The sequence below is a fragment of the Rhinatrema bivittatum genome, chromosome 3, assembly GCF_901001135.1.
Source record: "Rhinatrema bivittatum chromosome 3, aRhiBiv1.1, whole genome shotgun sequence".
Taxonomy (NCBI): domain Eukaryota; kingdom Metazoa; phylum Chordata; class Amphibia; order Gymnophiona; family Rhinatrematidae; genus Rhinatrema; species Rhinatrema bivittatum.
This window is the reverse complement of record NC_042617.1, coordinates 295,481,410-295,499,964: the sequence shown is the minus strand read 5'-3', so window position 1 is coordinate 295,499,964 and position 18,555 is coordinate 295,481,410. Positions and strand designations below refer to the sequence as shown.

Below are 18,555 nucleotides of genomic sequence, written 5' to 3'. Positions count from 1 at the left end.
GAGACTGAAGGGGGACCCCTGCTGGCTGCAGGGTTGGTGCTGTGCTGGGCAGGCCCAGTAGGTGCCAGTCAAAGTTCTAGAAACTTTGACAAAAGTGTTCTGTAATTGGGCTCCATCCTGATGATGTCACCCATATGTGTGAGAACTAACATCCTGCTGTCCTGTGAGAACACCTGTTACAGGTAAACAACTCTGCTTTCTGGCCTGGGACCAAATATATACTCCATTGAAAGCACCTGATCAGAGAGAACAGCTTTTTCTTTAATAGGTGCTTTGTTTCTGAGGATGGGTGAAATATTTTATTGCTATAATGAACATCCATCCTTTGAAGAAGTATTTCAACCTAGCCAGTGCATTGGTCACTTGGGTGATGTTCTACTTCAAAATGTGCTAAGGCAGGGATTAATATTTTGTCTTTGGGGGAGGCAGGAGAGAGAGAATCTCACTTTATTTCAGTATTTGTATAACTTACTATACTGAGGCATAATACGATCAATTACATACAGGTGCAACAAGTCCCTGCCGCCAAATAACTTAGAATCAAAGTGAGTCCCTAAGGGAAATGGGAGATAGTGAGTTGCCAAGGTCTGAAAAGTATCTGTGGGAGAAGTGGGATTTGACTGCTGGTCTTCTGGTTCCCAGCCCATTACTTTAACGGTAGGCAACGGTAGGTCATTATACTACAGTGGTACCTATAAGTGGGGGCCAGCATCTGGTGCTTTCCAGAATCCTGCAATGATGGGCCCTAAATCTGGCCACTTACTGTCAATATTTCATAATTGACATCCTCTCCAAGGACTCTAAACACTACTTCTGCAGTGAGCTGAGCTGAGAATCAAATCCAAGTCCCTCCGGCTCCGAGCCAGTCCCACAAAAACTATTTCTTAGCGAGTAGCCAGATGGACTCAGGACCTATTAGCAGATGGAGACTAAGTCAAGTTTCAGAGCTGACGTCACCCTAGATACACCCCTGCAGTGACTTCAGCCCTTCAGTAGCTCTGTCTCCTAGCAGATGTGGACGTGCTTTTTCCCTATGGGGATCGCCTTACCCTTTAGAAGAAGAAATTCTGCTTTTAAATTGGAGAAAGATTGAGCCCTACTCTCCTGTGGTGATACCTAAAGGTCCCTCCTCCAGCTGAGAATTCCTGAGGTGATTTCCGAGATCCCTCAGAGGTGTGCCTTGGTCCAGTAGCCGGTTCCCAGTGTAGATTTTGCTACTGAAGCAGCTGAAAGGCAGCAGATGCAGGAAGCCGAGCGCAGCGGTGATGACCAATGCCCACTTCCCCCACAGCTGGAGACAGTCTTTGTACTCAGCCAGTAAGCACTGAGCCCAGGTAAAGGGGGGGGGGGGGGGGAATTAAAAAGACAATTCCTCTCCGATTCAGAAATGTTGGAGGGGTTTTGGTAAGGCTTCTTCCGGTCTCCTTGCTCAGCATGCCGTACCAATGTCATTCCCGATACCGTTGGGATAAGGGGAAGTGTGCTTCAGAGTAGGATGAGCGGCCCCCTGGTGGGCTAGGCCCTGCTTCGGGCTCAGTGGGCACACATGTGGTAGGCCATAGTGGCGCTATCTTGAGTGCATTTTTTGTGTCTTCTATTGCCCACCTTAAGAGCGTAAGTACGAGCAGTTCATGCCAGCTGTGCACATAATGCCGTGCACGGTGCACACATACATACTCGCACAACTCTAAGTGCAGAAAACTGGAAAAGCCGAGTGCACGTGCTGTGCGTGTGCCTTGTCGTGATCCCGTGTAGACGCCCAAAATTTTTAAATGTGAGCCAGCTGAACACGCAGGTACCGTCTCTAATGGCTCCGGCAGCAAAGAATCATAAGTGCCGTTCTTTCTGCTCTGCTTGTCATATTAGGGCTACACAGTCTGATCTTGATTCTTGCACTGTGAGGAGGCCCAGTGAGATGTGGCCTCCCCAAACTTTACTAAGCCCAGCTCCTCCAATCTGAGGATGGGTCAGCTACAACCTTAACTTGGAAGTACCCTGGATCTGAGTAATCCTGGATCTGGGTCTTCCATGGGAGAGGGAAATCCAGCGGCACCTAACCCAGTACTTCCTGGGCTAGGTATGGACCCGGGTGGAATGTTTTCAAGGCCTCCCTCGCCCAGCCCTGTCGGCAGGCCTCGAGACATGCCACACCTCCCCAAGGGTATCCCTGGCTGGGACCCGGACAGCAAGGACTAAGAAAGGGACCCAGATTCCTTGGAAGATGGAGAAATCCCACTGAGTTTAGAACCATATTGGACTGTTATGTTTTTTTCCATAGAGATGAATTGCTGGCCCTGATTTCCCAGACCCTGAAGATGCTGGGAGTTCCTGGGACAGACTCTGGAACCAAAGAAGAATCCCATTCTGGTTTCTCCCGGAAAGCCTCTTGCTATTTTCCATTGCTGGAAGCCATCCAGGAGTTGATTGACTTGGAATGGGACGCCCCTGAAACAAGTTTTAAAGGTGGACGAGCATTAGAAGCTCTATAACCTCTGGATCTGGTGGCGAAAGAACGTCTGTTTACCTAAAATGGATGCGCTGGTCTATTCCATTTCGAAGTGAACAACCTTCCCAGTGGAGGGAGGTGCGGCCTTGAAGGATGCACACGATAGGCGGATGGAGTCCACCCTTAAACAAGCCTGTGACGCAATAGCAATGACCTTACAGATTGCTCCTTGTTGTACCCTGGTAGCTCGTTCATGCCTGCTCCTCTCTTGGGAGGTGGATGGATGACTGGGCGATTTCCAGAGAGGTTATGGAAACCGCCGCCTTTACTGCTGACATGGGCCCTGACCTAGTCCGTACCTCGGCCAGAGGAGTGGCTTCAGTGGTGGTGGTCAGAAACAGCAATGGCTGCGAAATTGGTCAGCAGATGCAACCTATATTGGAAACCTCACAAAGATGCCCTTTAAGGGATCCACTCCTCTTCGGAAGTGAATTGGAAAAGCTAGCTAGTAAATGGGGTCAATTTCCACTGCCCCACTAATCAGAAGATAGCAAAGCAGTTACAGCACCCCTTACCCATGAGGGGTCGATCCAGGGACTCCCAACATGTTCGACCGTACAGGAACTCGTTCAGTCCTTTGGGAGGTCTCAGTCCTTTGGGAGTCAACAGTCCAAGAGGGGCAGGTTCAAGTTTGTGCCAAACTCCCCAATGACGTTTTACTGACCCACCCTCAGAACGAGGAGATAGGGTGTCAACTATCCCTCTTCTACTAGCGGTGGGTCAAGACCACTTTGGACAAATGGGTACTGGATGTCACCATGCCACTCCTAATACAAAAAGCAGCCAGTGGAATCCACCTTGGCAAGGCTCCTCAGGTTGAGGGCTATAATTCCAGTACCTGCGCCCCAGAAAAATACGGGGCATTATTCCATCTATTTTATCATACCCAAGAAGGAGGGTTCTTTTTACCCCATCCTGGACCTAGAGCATCAACAGACATCTGCAAGTAATTCATTTCCGCATGAAAACTGCACTCCGTGATAATGGCCGTACAACTGGGAGAGTTCTTAACCTCCCTGGACCTTTCTGAGGCCTACCTTCATATTCCAATCTGGCAAGAATATAGTTTCCTATGCTTTGTGGTACTGGGCTGCTGTTATCAGTTCTAGGTGCTGCCTTTTGGCCTCGCCACCACCCCCAGAACATTTTCCAAGATTGAGGAAAGAGGGAATCCAACTATACTTGGATGACTGGTTGATCTGTGGCAAAGTCTGTGGAAGAGGGTCTCCAGGTGACCAGCAGGGTGACCTCCCTGCTTCAGGAACTCTGTTGGATCATAAATATGGACAAAAGTAGTGTCAAACCCTCTACAGTCCTTGGAATATCTAGGAGTCTGATTCAACACCAAGCAGGGCAAGGTCTTCCTCCCATCCACACAGATAAGGAAGTTGATGTCCCAAGTGCGTCAATTGATGAACATGATACACCCGACAGCGTGGAGCTGTCTTCAAGTCCTCTGTTTGATGGCATCAACCCTGGAGGTAGTACCCTGGGCAAGGGCACATATGCGACCACGTCAGTGCTCCCTGCTTCACATTGGAACCCACTGTCTCAAGACTACTGGATTCGTCTCCACCTATCGATGGAAGTATGTTCCTGGCTCCAAGGATTGTTACATGGAACTCACCCGGGCAAGGTTGTAACCCTGTCCTGGCCAAACTGGCTGGTCCTCAAGACAGACGTAAGCCTCCGGGGCTGGGGAGCTCAATGTCAGGAACTGACGGCCTAGGGGCGTTGGACCAAGGAAAAGGAACTCTGGAGCATAAACTGCCTGGAAGCCTGGGCAGTCAGATTGGAGTGTCTACAGTTCAGCCACATACTCCAAGGTCAAGCAGTTCGCATAATGTTGGACAACGCAACAACAGTAGCCTACATCAACTACCAGGGAGGGAACTAAGAGCCAGCAAGTGTTACAGGAGTTAGATCTCCTTATGAAGTGGGCAGAAACACATCTACAGATGATCTCAGCCTCCCACATCGCAGGAAAAGACCAACAGAGCAGACTTTCTAAGCAGGGAGAGTCTGGATCCAGGAGAATGGGTGTTGTCGGCCAAAACCTTTCAGCTGGTGGTAGATGGCTGGGACCTCCCGTCCATCGACCTACTGGCCACATCTCACAGTGCAAAGGTTCCCTGATTCTTCAGTCACAGAAGAGATCTGTGGTCCCTGGCGATCAATGCTGTCATTCAGACCTGGCTGGAATTGGACTTGCTATATGCCTTCCCTCTGTGGCCCCTGCTTGGCAGGGTCATTCACAGAAATGAGCACCACAGGGGATTAGTCCTAATAGTAGCTACAGATTGGCCCAGGTATGCGGACAAGCGGAGACTCCTGGTGGAGAAACCCCTGTGCCTCCCGCCGCACAGGGACCTGCTTCAGCAGGGACAGGTCCTTCAAGAGGATCCATAGAAACATAGAAATGACGGCAGAAGAAGACCAAATGGCCCATCCAATCTGCCCAGCAAGCTTTCACACTTTTTTATTTCCTCACTCTCTCATACTTATCTGTTACTCTTGGCCTTTAGTACCCTTTTGGTTCTATTTCCCTTCCAACCCAGCCATTAATGTAGAGAGCAGTGCTGGAACTGCTTCTAAGTGAAGTATCTAGCTTAATTGGTTAGGGGTAGTAACCGCCGCAATAAGCAAGCTACTCCCATGTTTATTTGTTTACCCAGCCTGTGCCATTCAGTCCTTGTTGGCTGTTATCTGTTACTCTTGGCCTTTAGCACCCTTTTGGTTCTATTTCTCTTCCACCCCTGCTGTTAATGTAACCTTATGGTTCTATTTCCAGCTTATTCTGTCTTATGGTTTTGCCCTTGAAGAGGGTTCATAAGAACATAAGAAATTGCCATACTGTGTTCAGACCAAGGGTCCATCAAGCCCAACCTTTTTTAATCCCAGCTATACTAACTGCACTAACCACATCCTCTGGCAACACATTCCAGAGCTTATTTGTGCATTGAGTGAAAGAATTTTCTCTGATTAGTTTTAAACAGGGGTCCCCAAACCTGTCCTGGAGGGCCACCAGCCAGTCCGGTATTTGGGATATCTTCAATGAATATACATGAGAGAAAATTTGCATGCACTGCCTCCATAACATGTAAATTTTCTCTCTTGCATATTCATTGAGGATGTCCCAAAAACCCAACTGGCTGGTGGCCCTCCAGGACAGGTTTGGGGACCACTGGTTTTAAATGGGTGATAACTTCATGGAGTGCCCCCTAGACCTTCTATTATCCGAAAGAGTAAATAACAGATTCACATTTACCCGTTCTAGACCTCATGATTTTAAAGGCCTCTACCGTATTCCCCCCCCTCAGCCATCTCTTCTCCAAGCTGAACAGCCCTAGCCTTTCCTCTCAGGGGGAGCTTTTTCATCCCATTTAAAAATGTGGTCGCCCTTCTCTGTACCTTCTCCCTCACAACTATATCTTTTTTTGAGATGTGGTGACCAAAACTGTACACATTACTCAAGGTGTGGTCTCATCGTGTAGTGATAGAGGCATTGATATTTTCCGTTTTATTCACCATTCCCTTCCTAATAATTCATAGCATTGTATGCTTTTTTGACTGCTGCAGCACACTGACCTGACGATTTCAATATATTATCCACTATGATTCCTAGATCTTTTTTCTGGATGGTAGCTCCTAATATGGAGCTTAACATTGTGTAACTACAGCATGGATAATTTTTCCCTATATGCATTACCTTATACTTGTCCACATTAAATTTCATCTGCTACTTGGATGTCCAATCTTCCAGTCTTGCAAGGTCCTTCTGCAATTTATCACAATCTGCTTGTGATTTAACTACTCTGAATAATTTTGTTTCCTCTGCAAATTTGATTAATTCACCCATCGAATTCCTTTTCAGATCATTTATAAATATATTGAAATGCATCAGTCCAAGTACAGATTGCTGAAATACTCCACTGTTTACCCTTTTCCACTGAGAAAATTGACCATTTAATCCTACTCTGTTTCCTGTCTTTTAACCAGTTTGTAATCCTTGAAAAGGACACAGCCTCCTATCCCATGACTCTTTAGTTTCCGTAGAAGCCTCTCATGATGGACTTTGTCAAATGCTTTCTGAAAATCCAAATACACTACATCTACTGGCTCACCTTTATCCAAAAAGCTGAAGCAGATTTGAGAGGCAAGACTTCCCTTGGGTAAATCCATGTTGACTGTGTTCCATTAAACCGTCTTTCTATATGCTCTGTGATTTTGATCTTGAGAATAGTTTCCACTATTTTTCCTGGCACTGAAGTCAGGCTCACTGGTCTATAGTTTCCTGGATCGTCCCTGGAGCCTTTTTTAAATATTGGGGTTACATTGGCCACCCTCTAGTCTTCAGGTACAATGGATGATTTCAATGATAGGTTACAGATTTTAACTAATAGATCTGACATTTCATTTTTTAGTTCCTTCAGAGCCCTGGGGTGCATACCATCCAGTCCAGGTGATTTGCTATTCTTTATCTTGTCAATCTGGCCTACTACATCTTCCAGGTTACCATAATTTGGTTCGGTTCATCTGAATCATCACCCTTGAAAACCATCTCTGGAATTGGTACCTCCCCAACATCCTCATTAGTAAACACAGAAGCAAAGAATTAATTTAGTCTTTCTGCAATGGCCTTCTCTTCCCTAAGAGCCCTTTTAACCCCTCTGTCATCTAACGGTCCAACAGACCCCCTCACAGGTTTCTTGCGTCTGATATATTTAAAAAAGTTTTTATGAGATTTTGCCTCTACGGCCAACTTCAATTCAAATTCTCTTAGCCTGCCTTATCAATATTTTACACTTAACTTGGCAATGCTTATGCTTTTTCCTGTTTTCTTCAGATCAATCCTTCTTCCAATTTTTGAAGGATTGGTTTTTTTTGGCTAAAATAGCCTCTTTCACCTCACCTTTTAACCATGCCAGTAATTGTTTTGCTTTCTTCCTACCTTTCTTAATGCATGGAATACATCTGGACTGCGCTTCTAAGATTTAATTTTTTAAACAATGTCCATGCCTGTTGTACACTTTTAACCTTTGCAGCTGCATCTTTCAGTTTTTTCTAACTATTTTCCTTATTTTATCAAAGCTTCCCTTTTTAAAATTTAGTTTTAGATCTGTAGATTTACATATTGTCCCTCTTCCAGGCATTAGTTCAAATTTGATCATGCTATGATCACTATTGCCAAGTGGCCCCATCACTGTTACCTCTTAGCAAATCCTGTGTTCCACTAAATTAATTCTAAAATCTCTCGGTTCCTGAACCAATTGCTCCATGAAACAGTTGTTTATTCCATCCAGGACTTTTATGTCTCTAGCATGTCCTGATGTTACATTTACCCAGTCAATATTGGGGTAATTGAAATCTCCCATTAGTACTGCCCTGCCAAATTGGTTAACTTTCCTGATCTCTCTTAGCATTTCATTATCTGTCTGATCATTTTTGCCAGGTGAACAATGAAGATCCAGGTAGCGGCGCTCTCCTGTTTCATGGGTGAGGTGAATGGAACCCGCCTGTCAGCTTATCCGGACATGGCCCATTTTTTGAAAGGGGTAAAGTACCTCCAGCCACCCCTATAGTGGCCTGTTCCCTTGTGGAACCTTAATCTAGTATTGGAGTTCTTGGCAGGGCCCTCCTTTTGGCCGCTGTGCAATCTTTCCTTGCGCTTGTTAACCCTGAAAACGGTGTTCCTGGTGGCTATATGCTCAGCTGATCACATCTCTGAACTACAGGCATTGTCATGTCGGGAACCAACCTCCTGGTGACTACAGGAGCAGTACGGCTTCATACTGTTCCATCCTTCTTGCCCAAGGTAATCTCAAAGTTTCAGTTGAATCAGTCCATTTTGTTTCCATCCCAAGATAAGCACAAGGACTCAGAAGAATACCGCCTCCTCCGCCATTTAAACTTCAGTAGGCTTTTGGTCGGGTATCTGGAAGTTTCAGAACTGGTCTGCAATTCTTGTTTGTTCTTCACGGTGGAAGGAGGCAGGGCGAACCAGAGTTGCGGGCTATCATAGCTTGCTGGATCAAGGAGGTGGTCACGGGAGCCGATGTGGAGTCAGGAAAGCCATTACCCTTCCAGGCTAAAGCTCATTCCACTAGGGCTCAGGCAGTTTCCTGAGCGGAAGCTGGACTGCTGTCTCCTGTTGTAATCTGGCGAGTGGTGACATGGTCCTCCTTACACCCCTTCTCCAGGTTCTATCGCCTGGACATTCAGGCCTGAGAGGACGCGGTCTTTGCAAGGGCGGTGTTAACCGGACTGTGGGCAGCCTCCTGCCCCGATCGGGAGTAGCTTTTGTACATCCCATTGCTCCTGAATCCATCTCTATATGCTTTCCTTAGTATAGATAGATGGATTCAGCATCCCGCTCATGGCCGCCCAAGAATGGTGCCAAAGAATTGCCCGTGAAATAAACAGATTCCAAGAGATTATGGGTAAGATGTCGCCCGATCCCTAGATCAGGGCATCTGTAATCTTGCTGGGATTCAGCATTTGTTTGAGTACAGTTAATTATCCGGTTTTAGTCGTTTGTTTTCATCAAGTTTTTTCAATAGTATGTCCACAATGGCTTTTGAAGAGAATACTGAAGGGCTGAGGTCAATGCAGGGGTATATCTAGGGTGACGTCAGCTTTGAGACCTGACTCTCCATCTGCTAGCAGGGGTGCATATAACCCATTGGTCCTGAGTCCATCTGTCTACACTAAGGAAAACAAAATAATCAGGTAAGTAATTTCTCCATCTGTTTTTTTGAAATGTGTGAACAGTGAGACAGTGTGAGCTCTTAACAGTCAATTTGATCTTTATACAGTTAAATATTTTTACATTTCCAATAATGCGTTTATAACACAAAAAATATCTTGAGTTCATTAAAGAGATGCTTTGAAACCTAAAGCCCTAATAATGTAAAGGTGTAAAAGCACATTGATGGAAGGAAGGAGTGCCTTATGTTTATCATTTTCTGTCTTATTTTATGCTAAAGAAGAAATGTTTTCAGGGGTAGGCGACGGCGAGAAGATGACAGGATCTCAGTAAGTATCCTACTTTTTGTTTTTTTGCTCTGTGTGCATGTTGTGCCATCTGTAGCATGAGAGAGGTTGTGTTTTGTGCTGATCACCACATGTAATCTTCAGAATGCGTGTTATAGTGCTTAGGGTCACACAGTAGGAGATTGGGTAATTGTACCAGGGTTATGTCATTTTGTAGTTTTGACCCATGTTAGAATATCCCAAGAAGCATGAAGCCAAAAAAGCCGTTAGGAAAATAACAAGGAATAGATGCCACGGTCTTTTTCAGTTCTTTATTGAAGTGGAGACGTATCTAAAATATTACAGCCCGCCTGTGGCCGAGTTTTGCCGTTATCACTACGGCTGCCTCAGGGGCTTAGATATGTATCTATTTTTGGACTCAGGCTAGCTGAAAAAGCTGTGAGCTTGTGTGACAAATTTCTTTTCATATGTAATCCGCAGTGGCACTGAATCTTATTGCTTTAATAGTGAATCATAATCTTGTAAATGCGATTCATCTATTGGCGCCCAAATTCAGAAACCGCATTGGTCATGCAGTGGAGATGACAATCCAGATGTGAAGCGCAAGAACATAATTACTCTTACTGCACTGCATGACTAATGCGGTTTCTGAATTTGGGAGCCAATAGACGAATCACATTTACAAGACTATGATTCACTATTAAAGCAATAAGATTCAGTGCCACTGCGGATTACATATGAAAAGACATGCCTAAGATATTTAGGTCCAGAGCATAACTTCAGAAATTGTGGCCCCTATGGGAGTATTTATTTGATTTATATTATGTTTTTCAAGCACTTCAAAGCAGATTACATTCAGGTACTGTAGGTATGTCTCTACAAGCCAGGTCATATTGTGAACTCAGAACTAAATGAGCTATGAAAATCTAAAAATTACTGTAATAAAGAGGCATAGAAGCTCTGAAATTTCAGACTGATCAAAACATGCTAAATGTCACAGTTCAAAGAAATTAAAATCTGATGAGTGAGAGTTTCTAAAGTGTCATGTTTGCGTGGCGCAGAACAAAAAATGAAGCATGTTTCCAGCCCGTTAGAATATAGCGATGTGACTTCAGTATCACTACAACATGCATGTGTTTGGATTCAGAATATCAAATTTATCGTTCAAGTATAGTACTGATAACTCTATATGAGGCCAGAGCACTGAATCTGCAGAGCTAACTGTGCAAAGACTCTAAAACAAATTGACGTAGATAGCACTGCGCCGAGACTTGGTGTTAGAAACTCTGCACCATGGTATGGGGCCAATATATCGGCTCCAAAATGGAGTGCAGCGAAAACAAGGAAAACAAAAGTTCAAATCAGATGTAGAAGATCAAGAACATATTCTACCTCCAAAGAAACATGAAGTAAAAAAGAAGAATATGGAAGACATTGAAAATGACAATTTTATTCAGCAGAACCTTTCTTAAAGTCAAGATTTCGGATACACTATTATGGGTTCTCCACCAATGTTATGATACAAAAAGAGTGACATTAACATCCCACCATTTCCTGGCGTGTAGCCAGATGGACTCAGGACAAGTGGGTATAGTGTGCTCGTGCTAGCAGTTGGAGACTGATCTGACGTCAGCACGGGTACATATACCCCCACCTCTAAGGGAAACCTTACAAAGATACCTTTTAAGGGATCACTCCTCTTCGGAAGCGAATTAGAATATCTGGCCAGTAAGTGGGGTGAGTCTCCAGTGCCATGGCTACCGGAAGATAAGAGAAAGCAGTTATAGCGCCCATCACCTATGATGGGTTGATCCAGGGGCTCCCAATGCTTTTGGCCCTACAGAAACTCAACCTTTCAGCGGTCTCTGTCCTCAGGGAGATTTCAGTCCTTTCGGAGTCAGCAGCCCAAAAGGGGGGCCAGATTTGGGTTCAGGTTTGGCCCGAGCTCCCCAATGAGGTTTTGCCAACCCATCCATGGAATGAGGAGATAAGGGGTAGACTATCCCTCTTATACCAGCGGTGGGTCAAGATCACGTCTGACAAATGGCTACTGGATGTCATACAAGAAGGATACGCACTGGAGTTTTGCATTACTCCTCAGGACATGTTCATGATGTCTCCTTGCCACTCCCAGCACAAGAGGCAGGCAGTGCAGTCGACCTTGATAAGGCTCCTCAATTTGAGGGCTATAATTCCAGTACCTGTGCCTCAGGAAAATATGGGTCGTTATTCCATCTATTTCATTGTACCCAGGAAGGAGGGTTCCTTTCACCCCATTATGGATCTCAAGAGTGTCGGCCGACATCTGCGGATAATTCATTTCCGCATGGACACTCTGCGCTCCTTGATAATGGCCGAACAACCGGAAGAGTTCTTAACCTCTCTGGATCTTTCCAAGACCTACCTTCGTATTCCAATCCGGCAAGAACATCAGTGTTTCCTATGCTTTGCGGTACTGGGTTGCCATTATCAGTTCCAGGCGCTGCCCTTCGGCCTGGCCTGGTGGTTGTAGCTGAGGAAAGAGGAAATCCTGGTGCACCTGTGATGACTGGTTGATCCGGGCAAAGTCATTGGAAGAGACTGAAGCAACTCGCACAGTGATAATTTGGGAAGGAACTGTACATACTCAGGAGAGTTTTTGGAAAATCCTGAGCTCAGAGCAATGAGTACCCGACACAGTGCTGGCCAGATGTCACGCAGTTGTGTAGCTGTTTGTACTGCTGTCCACAGAACACACTTGTTACAGGTAAGCAACTTTACTTTCTCCCTTTTCCCTGTGACACAAGCAAGGATGTAGGATTCAGCTTCAGAGCAAATATCACTTTAGCTTTGGCTCTTGATCAGCAGAATAGGTCTGCAAACCTTTGATAGCCTTACTGGAGAATGGGTGGGGTAAAAGTGTCCACACCATGGCAACCAATTCATTGTCAAAATGAAGCAAAATTCCTTAATCCCCCATGAAGCATATACTAAATACTTAATTTTTATTACTGCAAAACAAGTGGATTAAGGCTAATTGCATGGAAAAGAAAATGTTAAGCTTTTTTTTTTTTTTAGCGTCCAGACAGATGAATCCAGAACAAGTGGGTTATGCACCTCTACCAGCAGATGGAGAAGCAAACTGACATCACTGTATATATACCCCAGCAGTGATATCAGCCTGCCAGTATTCTCTGTCTCCAGCAGATGGTGGACGTGCATCTCCCTACTGGGAATTTCTGAGGGAACTCAAAAATGAAATTTCAGATCTGTTAGTTAAAATTTGTAACCTATCATTAAAATCATTGATTGTACCTGAAGACTGGAGGGTGACCAGTGTAACACCAATATTTAAAAAGGGCTCCGGGGCAAGCCGGGAAACTATAGACCAGTGAGCCTGACTTCAGTGCCAGGAAAAATAGTGAAAACTATTCTAAAGATCAAAATCACAGAGCATATAGAAAAACATGGTTTAATGGAACACAGTCAACATGGATTTACCCAAGGGAAGTCTTGCCTCACAAATCTGCTTCATTTTTTTTTTTTTGAAGGGGTTAATAAATATGTGGATAAAGGTGAACCAGTAGATGTTGTGTTTGGATTTTCAGAAGGTGTTTGACAAAGTCCCTCCTGAGAGGCTTCCAAGAAAACTAAAAAGTCATGGGATAGGAGGTGATGTCCTTTCGTGGATTACAAACTGGTGAAAAGATAGGAAACAGAGTAGGATTAAATCAGTTTTCACAGTGGAGTGCCTCAGGTATCTCAGGTACTTGGACCGTTGCTTTTCAATATTTATAAATGGTCGGGAAAGGAATACAATGAGTGAGGTTATCAAATTTGCAGATGATACAAAATTATTCAGAGTAGTTAAATCACAAGTGGATTGTGATAAATTGCAGGAGGAAATTTAATGTGGACAAATGCAGGGTGTTGCATATAGGGAAAAATAACCCATGCAGTAGTTACACGATAAGTTCCATATTAGGAGCTATCACCCAGGAAAAATCTAGGCATCATAGTGGATAATACATTGAAATCATCAGCTCAGTGTGCTGCAGCAGTCAAAAAAGCAAACAATGTTAGGAATTATTAGGAAGGGAATGGTGAATAAAATGGAAAATGTCATATCGCCTCTGTATCGCTCCATGGTGAAGACTGCACCTTGAGTACTGTGTTCAGTTCTGAAAGATATAGTTGCACTGGAAAAGGTACAGAGAAGGGCGACCAATTGTAAAGGGGATGGAACAGCTCCCCTATGAGGAAAGGCTAAGGAGGTTAGGGCTGTTCAGCTTGGAGAAGAGACGGCTGAGGGGGGATATGATAGAGGTCTTTAAAATCATGAGGGGTCTTGAACGAGTAGATGTGAATCAGTTATTTACACTTTCGGATAATAGGACTAGGGGGCACTCCATGAAGTTAGCAATTAGCACATTTAAGACTAATCGGAGAAAATTTCTTTCACTCAATGCACAATAAAGCTCTGGAATTTGTTGCCAGAGGTTGTGGGTAGTGCAGTTAGTTTAACTAGGTTTAAAAAAGGTTTGGATAAGTTCTTGGAGAAGACCATTAACTACTATTAATCAAGTTGACTTAGAGAATGGCCTCTATTACTGGCATTAGTAGCACGGGATTATCTTAGTGTTTGAGTACTTGCCAGGTTCTTGAAGCCTGGTTTGGCCTCTGTTGGAAACATAGAAATGACGGCAGAAAAAGACCAATCGGCCCATCCAGACTGCCCAGCAAGCTCCCACACTTATTTTCCCATTCTTATCTGTTTCACCAACCACCAAGTTCAGGGCCCTTGTTGGTAACTGTTTGATTCAAATTTCCTGCCACCCCCTGCCATTGATGCAGAGAGTAATGTTGGAGTTGCATCAAAGGTGAGCATAAAGCTTAATGGTTATGAGTAGTAACCGCCGCATCAAGCAAGTTACCCCAATGCTTGTTTACCCAGACTGCACAGATCCATGCCTTGTTGGATGTTGCCTGAATGTAAATCCTCTTTTCTGCATTTCTCCCTGCCATTGAAGCAGAGAGCAATACCGTATATGCATTCAAAGTGAAGTATCAGGCTTAATTGGTTTAGGGTAGTAACCGCCGCAAAAAGCAAGCTACCCCCACGCTTATTTGTTTACCCAGACTGTGTAGTTCAGTCCTTGTTGGTGGTTGTTTGAATGCAAATCCTCTTCCACATTTCTCCTTGATAGACCCTCCTGTGGTGATACTATAAAGTTCCTTCCCCAGTTGAGAATTCCTGAGGTGATTTTTGTGGTCCCTTAAATGAGTGCCTTGGGTCCGGTAGCTGGTTTTTCAGCCAGCGTGCACTTAGCTGCTTAAGCAGCTGAAAGGCAGTATAGGTACAGGAAGCTGAGCGTGGCAGTGACTGCATGTGCTCTCTCCCCCTGCAGCTGCAGACCATCTCTGTGCTCAGCCAGGTAAAAAAAAAAATAAATATATATAGATATAGAGAGAGAGATATATATTTATTTATTTATTTACAGAGCCATTAAAGGAGGCTTTTGTAGCATAGCGCTTCCTCCTTTTCTTGGTCTCCGTGCTTGGCGCATTATTCCAACGTTCGTCCCGTTCCATAGGAGGTCGAGGGACGTGGGCAAGCTGGCGGGTTGAGCAGCCTGTGTAGGCTAGGCCCCACTCTGAGGCTTTTTCGCTGCGAGCTGCAGGGTAGGCTGCAACTGCATTTTGCGTGCTTTTCTTAGGCTGCCCTCTACAGGATTGTCTGTTTGGAGTATGCATCTAGCTATGCATCCAGTTTTTGGACGCTTAGCTTGGCCTTGTATTCCGTGCGTCTAAGCTAAGCGGCACCTTAAGTGGCCATACGCTTATCTATGCGCCCAAGTTTCATTGTGTGTTTAAATTGTTTTTATAGCGCTTACTTTTGGGATACCTAACGGCCTAATTTTAAAAGGATAGCACTCGTAAGAACAGGTGATACACGCTTGGCTGGGTTGCATGCGTGCTGGGTGCATTTTCAATGGACTGTGGTCAGGTGCCAGAGACTAGCTCTAAAAAAAAAAAAAAAAAAAAAAAAGGGGGGGGGGTGTGGCAGGGCATGGTTGGGTCGGGACAGCATCATTAGGCACTGCTCTGGAGAGCAGGTAAGTATTAGAACAAAAAAACCCAGAGGGATTTGAGGTGGAGGCAGATAGGGGAAAAGGGTGGCAGGTCAGTTAGGGGGGTTTAGGAATTTTCCTCCTAGTCCTCTCCTTTATTGGGAGGGAACTGGGGAAAGGCCCTATCGTCTCGCCACGTGCTTCTTATAAAATTTACCCCGGAAGCGTGCATTTAGAAGTTGATGAGACGGGAGGTAAAAGGATTATTACCTGCAATGTGAAGCACTTTTTTCCTGCACCAATTTGCCTTATTCCCTGCCGTAACGAAAAGAGACTTCCGGGGGTAGGCAGGAGCCTGCCCCGACGGTTTTGCTGGACAGCCAATTGAAGAGCAGAGCTGCGGTAGGAGGGGCCGTGGGAGACCTCTTAAACGGCACTTCTACGGCGCGCAGTCGCCAAAGGGACGCGCGGCTCTGACCGGCTCCGACTGGGTCCATTGGGTCTATTGCGGTCAGGAGTATTGGACTGTTTCCTAAGGTATGCTACCTATTATTAATAATATAGATTAATAGATATCCTTTTATCCTCCCATAGGGAAGCTTAGTGAAATATATTAGGATATCCACAGCTCATCTTAGGCTTTTCTTATAATCTTACCATCGATGCCGCATACAAAACAGAAGGCAAAGTTAAAGCCTTCCGTTAGCACTCCAAATCTTGAGAAAAGCCAAAAGTTGGTAGCTGATTGGTTAACTAACCCGCCGACTACTCCTGTTGAGGGGGCCGCTGTAGGGGCAGAGATGGAGCAGGATCTGTCCCTACTGGCTGATAACATATCTTTAAGTCCAGGAGCGCCAAACGTTCCACTACCTCCTGGTAAAGAAAAGGAAATATCCTCTATATTACCAGAAATTCCCCAGGATGTGTCAGGGAAGCTGGATTTATCTAATGGAGCTATACAGGAGGATGAGGCATCTGCAAGACACCCCCCAACAATTATCGAGCAAGGAAATGCAGAAGAAAATCATGTGATATCTGTACGTGTACCTAAAGAACCCTTAAGACAACTAAAAGGAAAACACACTCAAGAAATTATAGTCAGGCCAACGACTATAACAATGGACACTTTATGGAATGTCTTGACAAAATTGGACTCTTCTATAAAAAATTTAACTAAAGCGGTTAATGAAACAAACTTAACTGTTAAAAATAACTCAGAAGTTTTGGTAGCACAGCAAAAACAGATACAGGTGGTAGAACAGCATATAGAACAGATAGAAAAAATACAGGTTCAACAAATTAAGGCAGAAGATGAAATACAAAGGAAATTAGAAAATTTAGAGAATAACTCACGGGCTTTAAATTTAAGAATAATAAATTTCCCAGTTATTAGCAAAGTATCTCCTATCGAGCTGTTCAGAATGTATGTTATTAAAATCTTAAACATTACAGAACAAAATATGCCTACCATAGTTAGGGCATTCTATATAAATAATTCGATTAAGACGAAAGAAAATGTCCAAATGGTTAAAGAAAAAGTAGATGGGGAAGAGAGTGGAAAAAATGGGGATTCTACATTAGACCTATCAGATTTCCTAGAGAAATCACAAGAAGAGTTAGTTGTGGGTAAGACAGGCACGATGCTAGTAACCTTCGCTTTTCATTACCGATCGCGATTTGGTGATGAAATATTTTTTCCGTAATAGGTCCAAAACCTATTATGGAAATAAAATATGGATATACCCAGACCTAGTTAAAAACACTCAGACTAGGAGGAAAAAATTCTTGGAATTAAGGCCCAAAGTAATAGAAAGGGGAGGTCAATTTATCTTACGATACCCTTGTAAGTGCTCACTTAAATTAGATGGACATAATTATCAGTTCACAGATCCAGAACACCTAAAGACACTCCTGCGTGAATGAAGGAACGTTAGATAGAGATAGAATGAGGGGGTTAATCCTAATTTTCCTATACATCATTTTGTTTTGTTTAAAAATTGCTCATAGTTTATAAGCATCCCTAATTTTACTTTTACAAATACAGAAGTAATGTAAGAGAATATTAGGTTTGAATGAATATATTTTACATGTGATTAATTTCTTTTCTTATATTACATTACTTTCTGTAATTTTTCATATGGACAAGTTATTCTTGTATATATGTTGAAACTATAAATAAAGAATTTAAAAAATAAAAAAAGAAGTTGATGAGACAGCTCCGTCTGTTGAACACACTGCGCCCAATCATATGGTCCTACCTGCAAGTACTTGGCTTAATGGTGGCGACCCTGGAAGTGGTCCAGTGGACGAGGGCGATATGCGTCCTTTTCAGCGTTCCCTGCTGTCTCTGTGGAACCTGCTTTCTCAGGACTGTTTGATTTGGCTCTTCCTGTCGATGGAAGTCTCCTAACTGCAGTGGTGACTGCAGATAGATCATCTAAGGAAGGGAGGTTCTGTAGCGCCACTGGACTGGCTAGTACTAACGAGATGCAAGCCTCCTTGGTTGGGGAGCTCACTGTCAGGAGCTGATGGAGCAAGGGCGCTGGAATACAGAGGAATATCAATCGTCTGGAAGCCAGGGCGATCTGGTTGGCATGTTTGCAGTTCAGCAACAGGCTGCAGAATTGATTGATCCAGATAATGTCAGACATTTCAAGTGCTGTTTTACATCAATCGGCAGGGAGGAAACAGCCAGCAAGTCTCGCAGGAAATAGATCAGCATATGGAATGAGCAGAAGTGTATCTCTAGATCAGTGGTTCTCAACATTTTTTCCATCGGGACACACCTAAGAGATGAGGCTCACATGCGTGACACACTGAACACATGACCATGATGTGACTTAATATAAGCATATGCTCTGCATCCATAGGAGTCCCCCGCTTCCTAGCAATGGGTACAGAGCCGAACTAAGACATTTCTCTGTACAACTCATCATATAAAAGATATTCTGATGTCATCTTAATAACATGTACATAATAAAGGGAACCCATACAAAATAAATCATA

At 44.2% G+C, this 18,555-nt stretch overlaps 1 protein-coding gene across 5 annotated transcripts in view; it reads left to right on the top strand.

Annotated features, from left to right (window-relative positions):
• The window catches only part of LARP4 (La ribonucleoprotein domain family member 4), a 182,159-nt gene that overhangs the window by 125,221 nt on the left and 38,383 nt on the right, over positions 1-18,555 (top strand). For 4 of the 5 annotated variants that reach the window (XM_029594991.1, XM_029594986.1, XM_029594989.1 and 1 more), the window contains one exon: positions 9,493-9,541. In XM_029594991.1, the coding sequence (XP_029450851.1) occupies positions 9,493-9,541 (49 nt within the window). The remainder of the gene's footprint in view (positions 1-9,492; positions 9,542-18,555) is intronic. The other variant, XM_029594988.1, reaches the window with a different exon arrangement.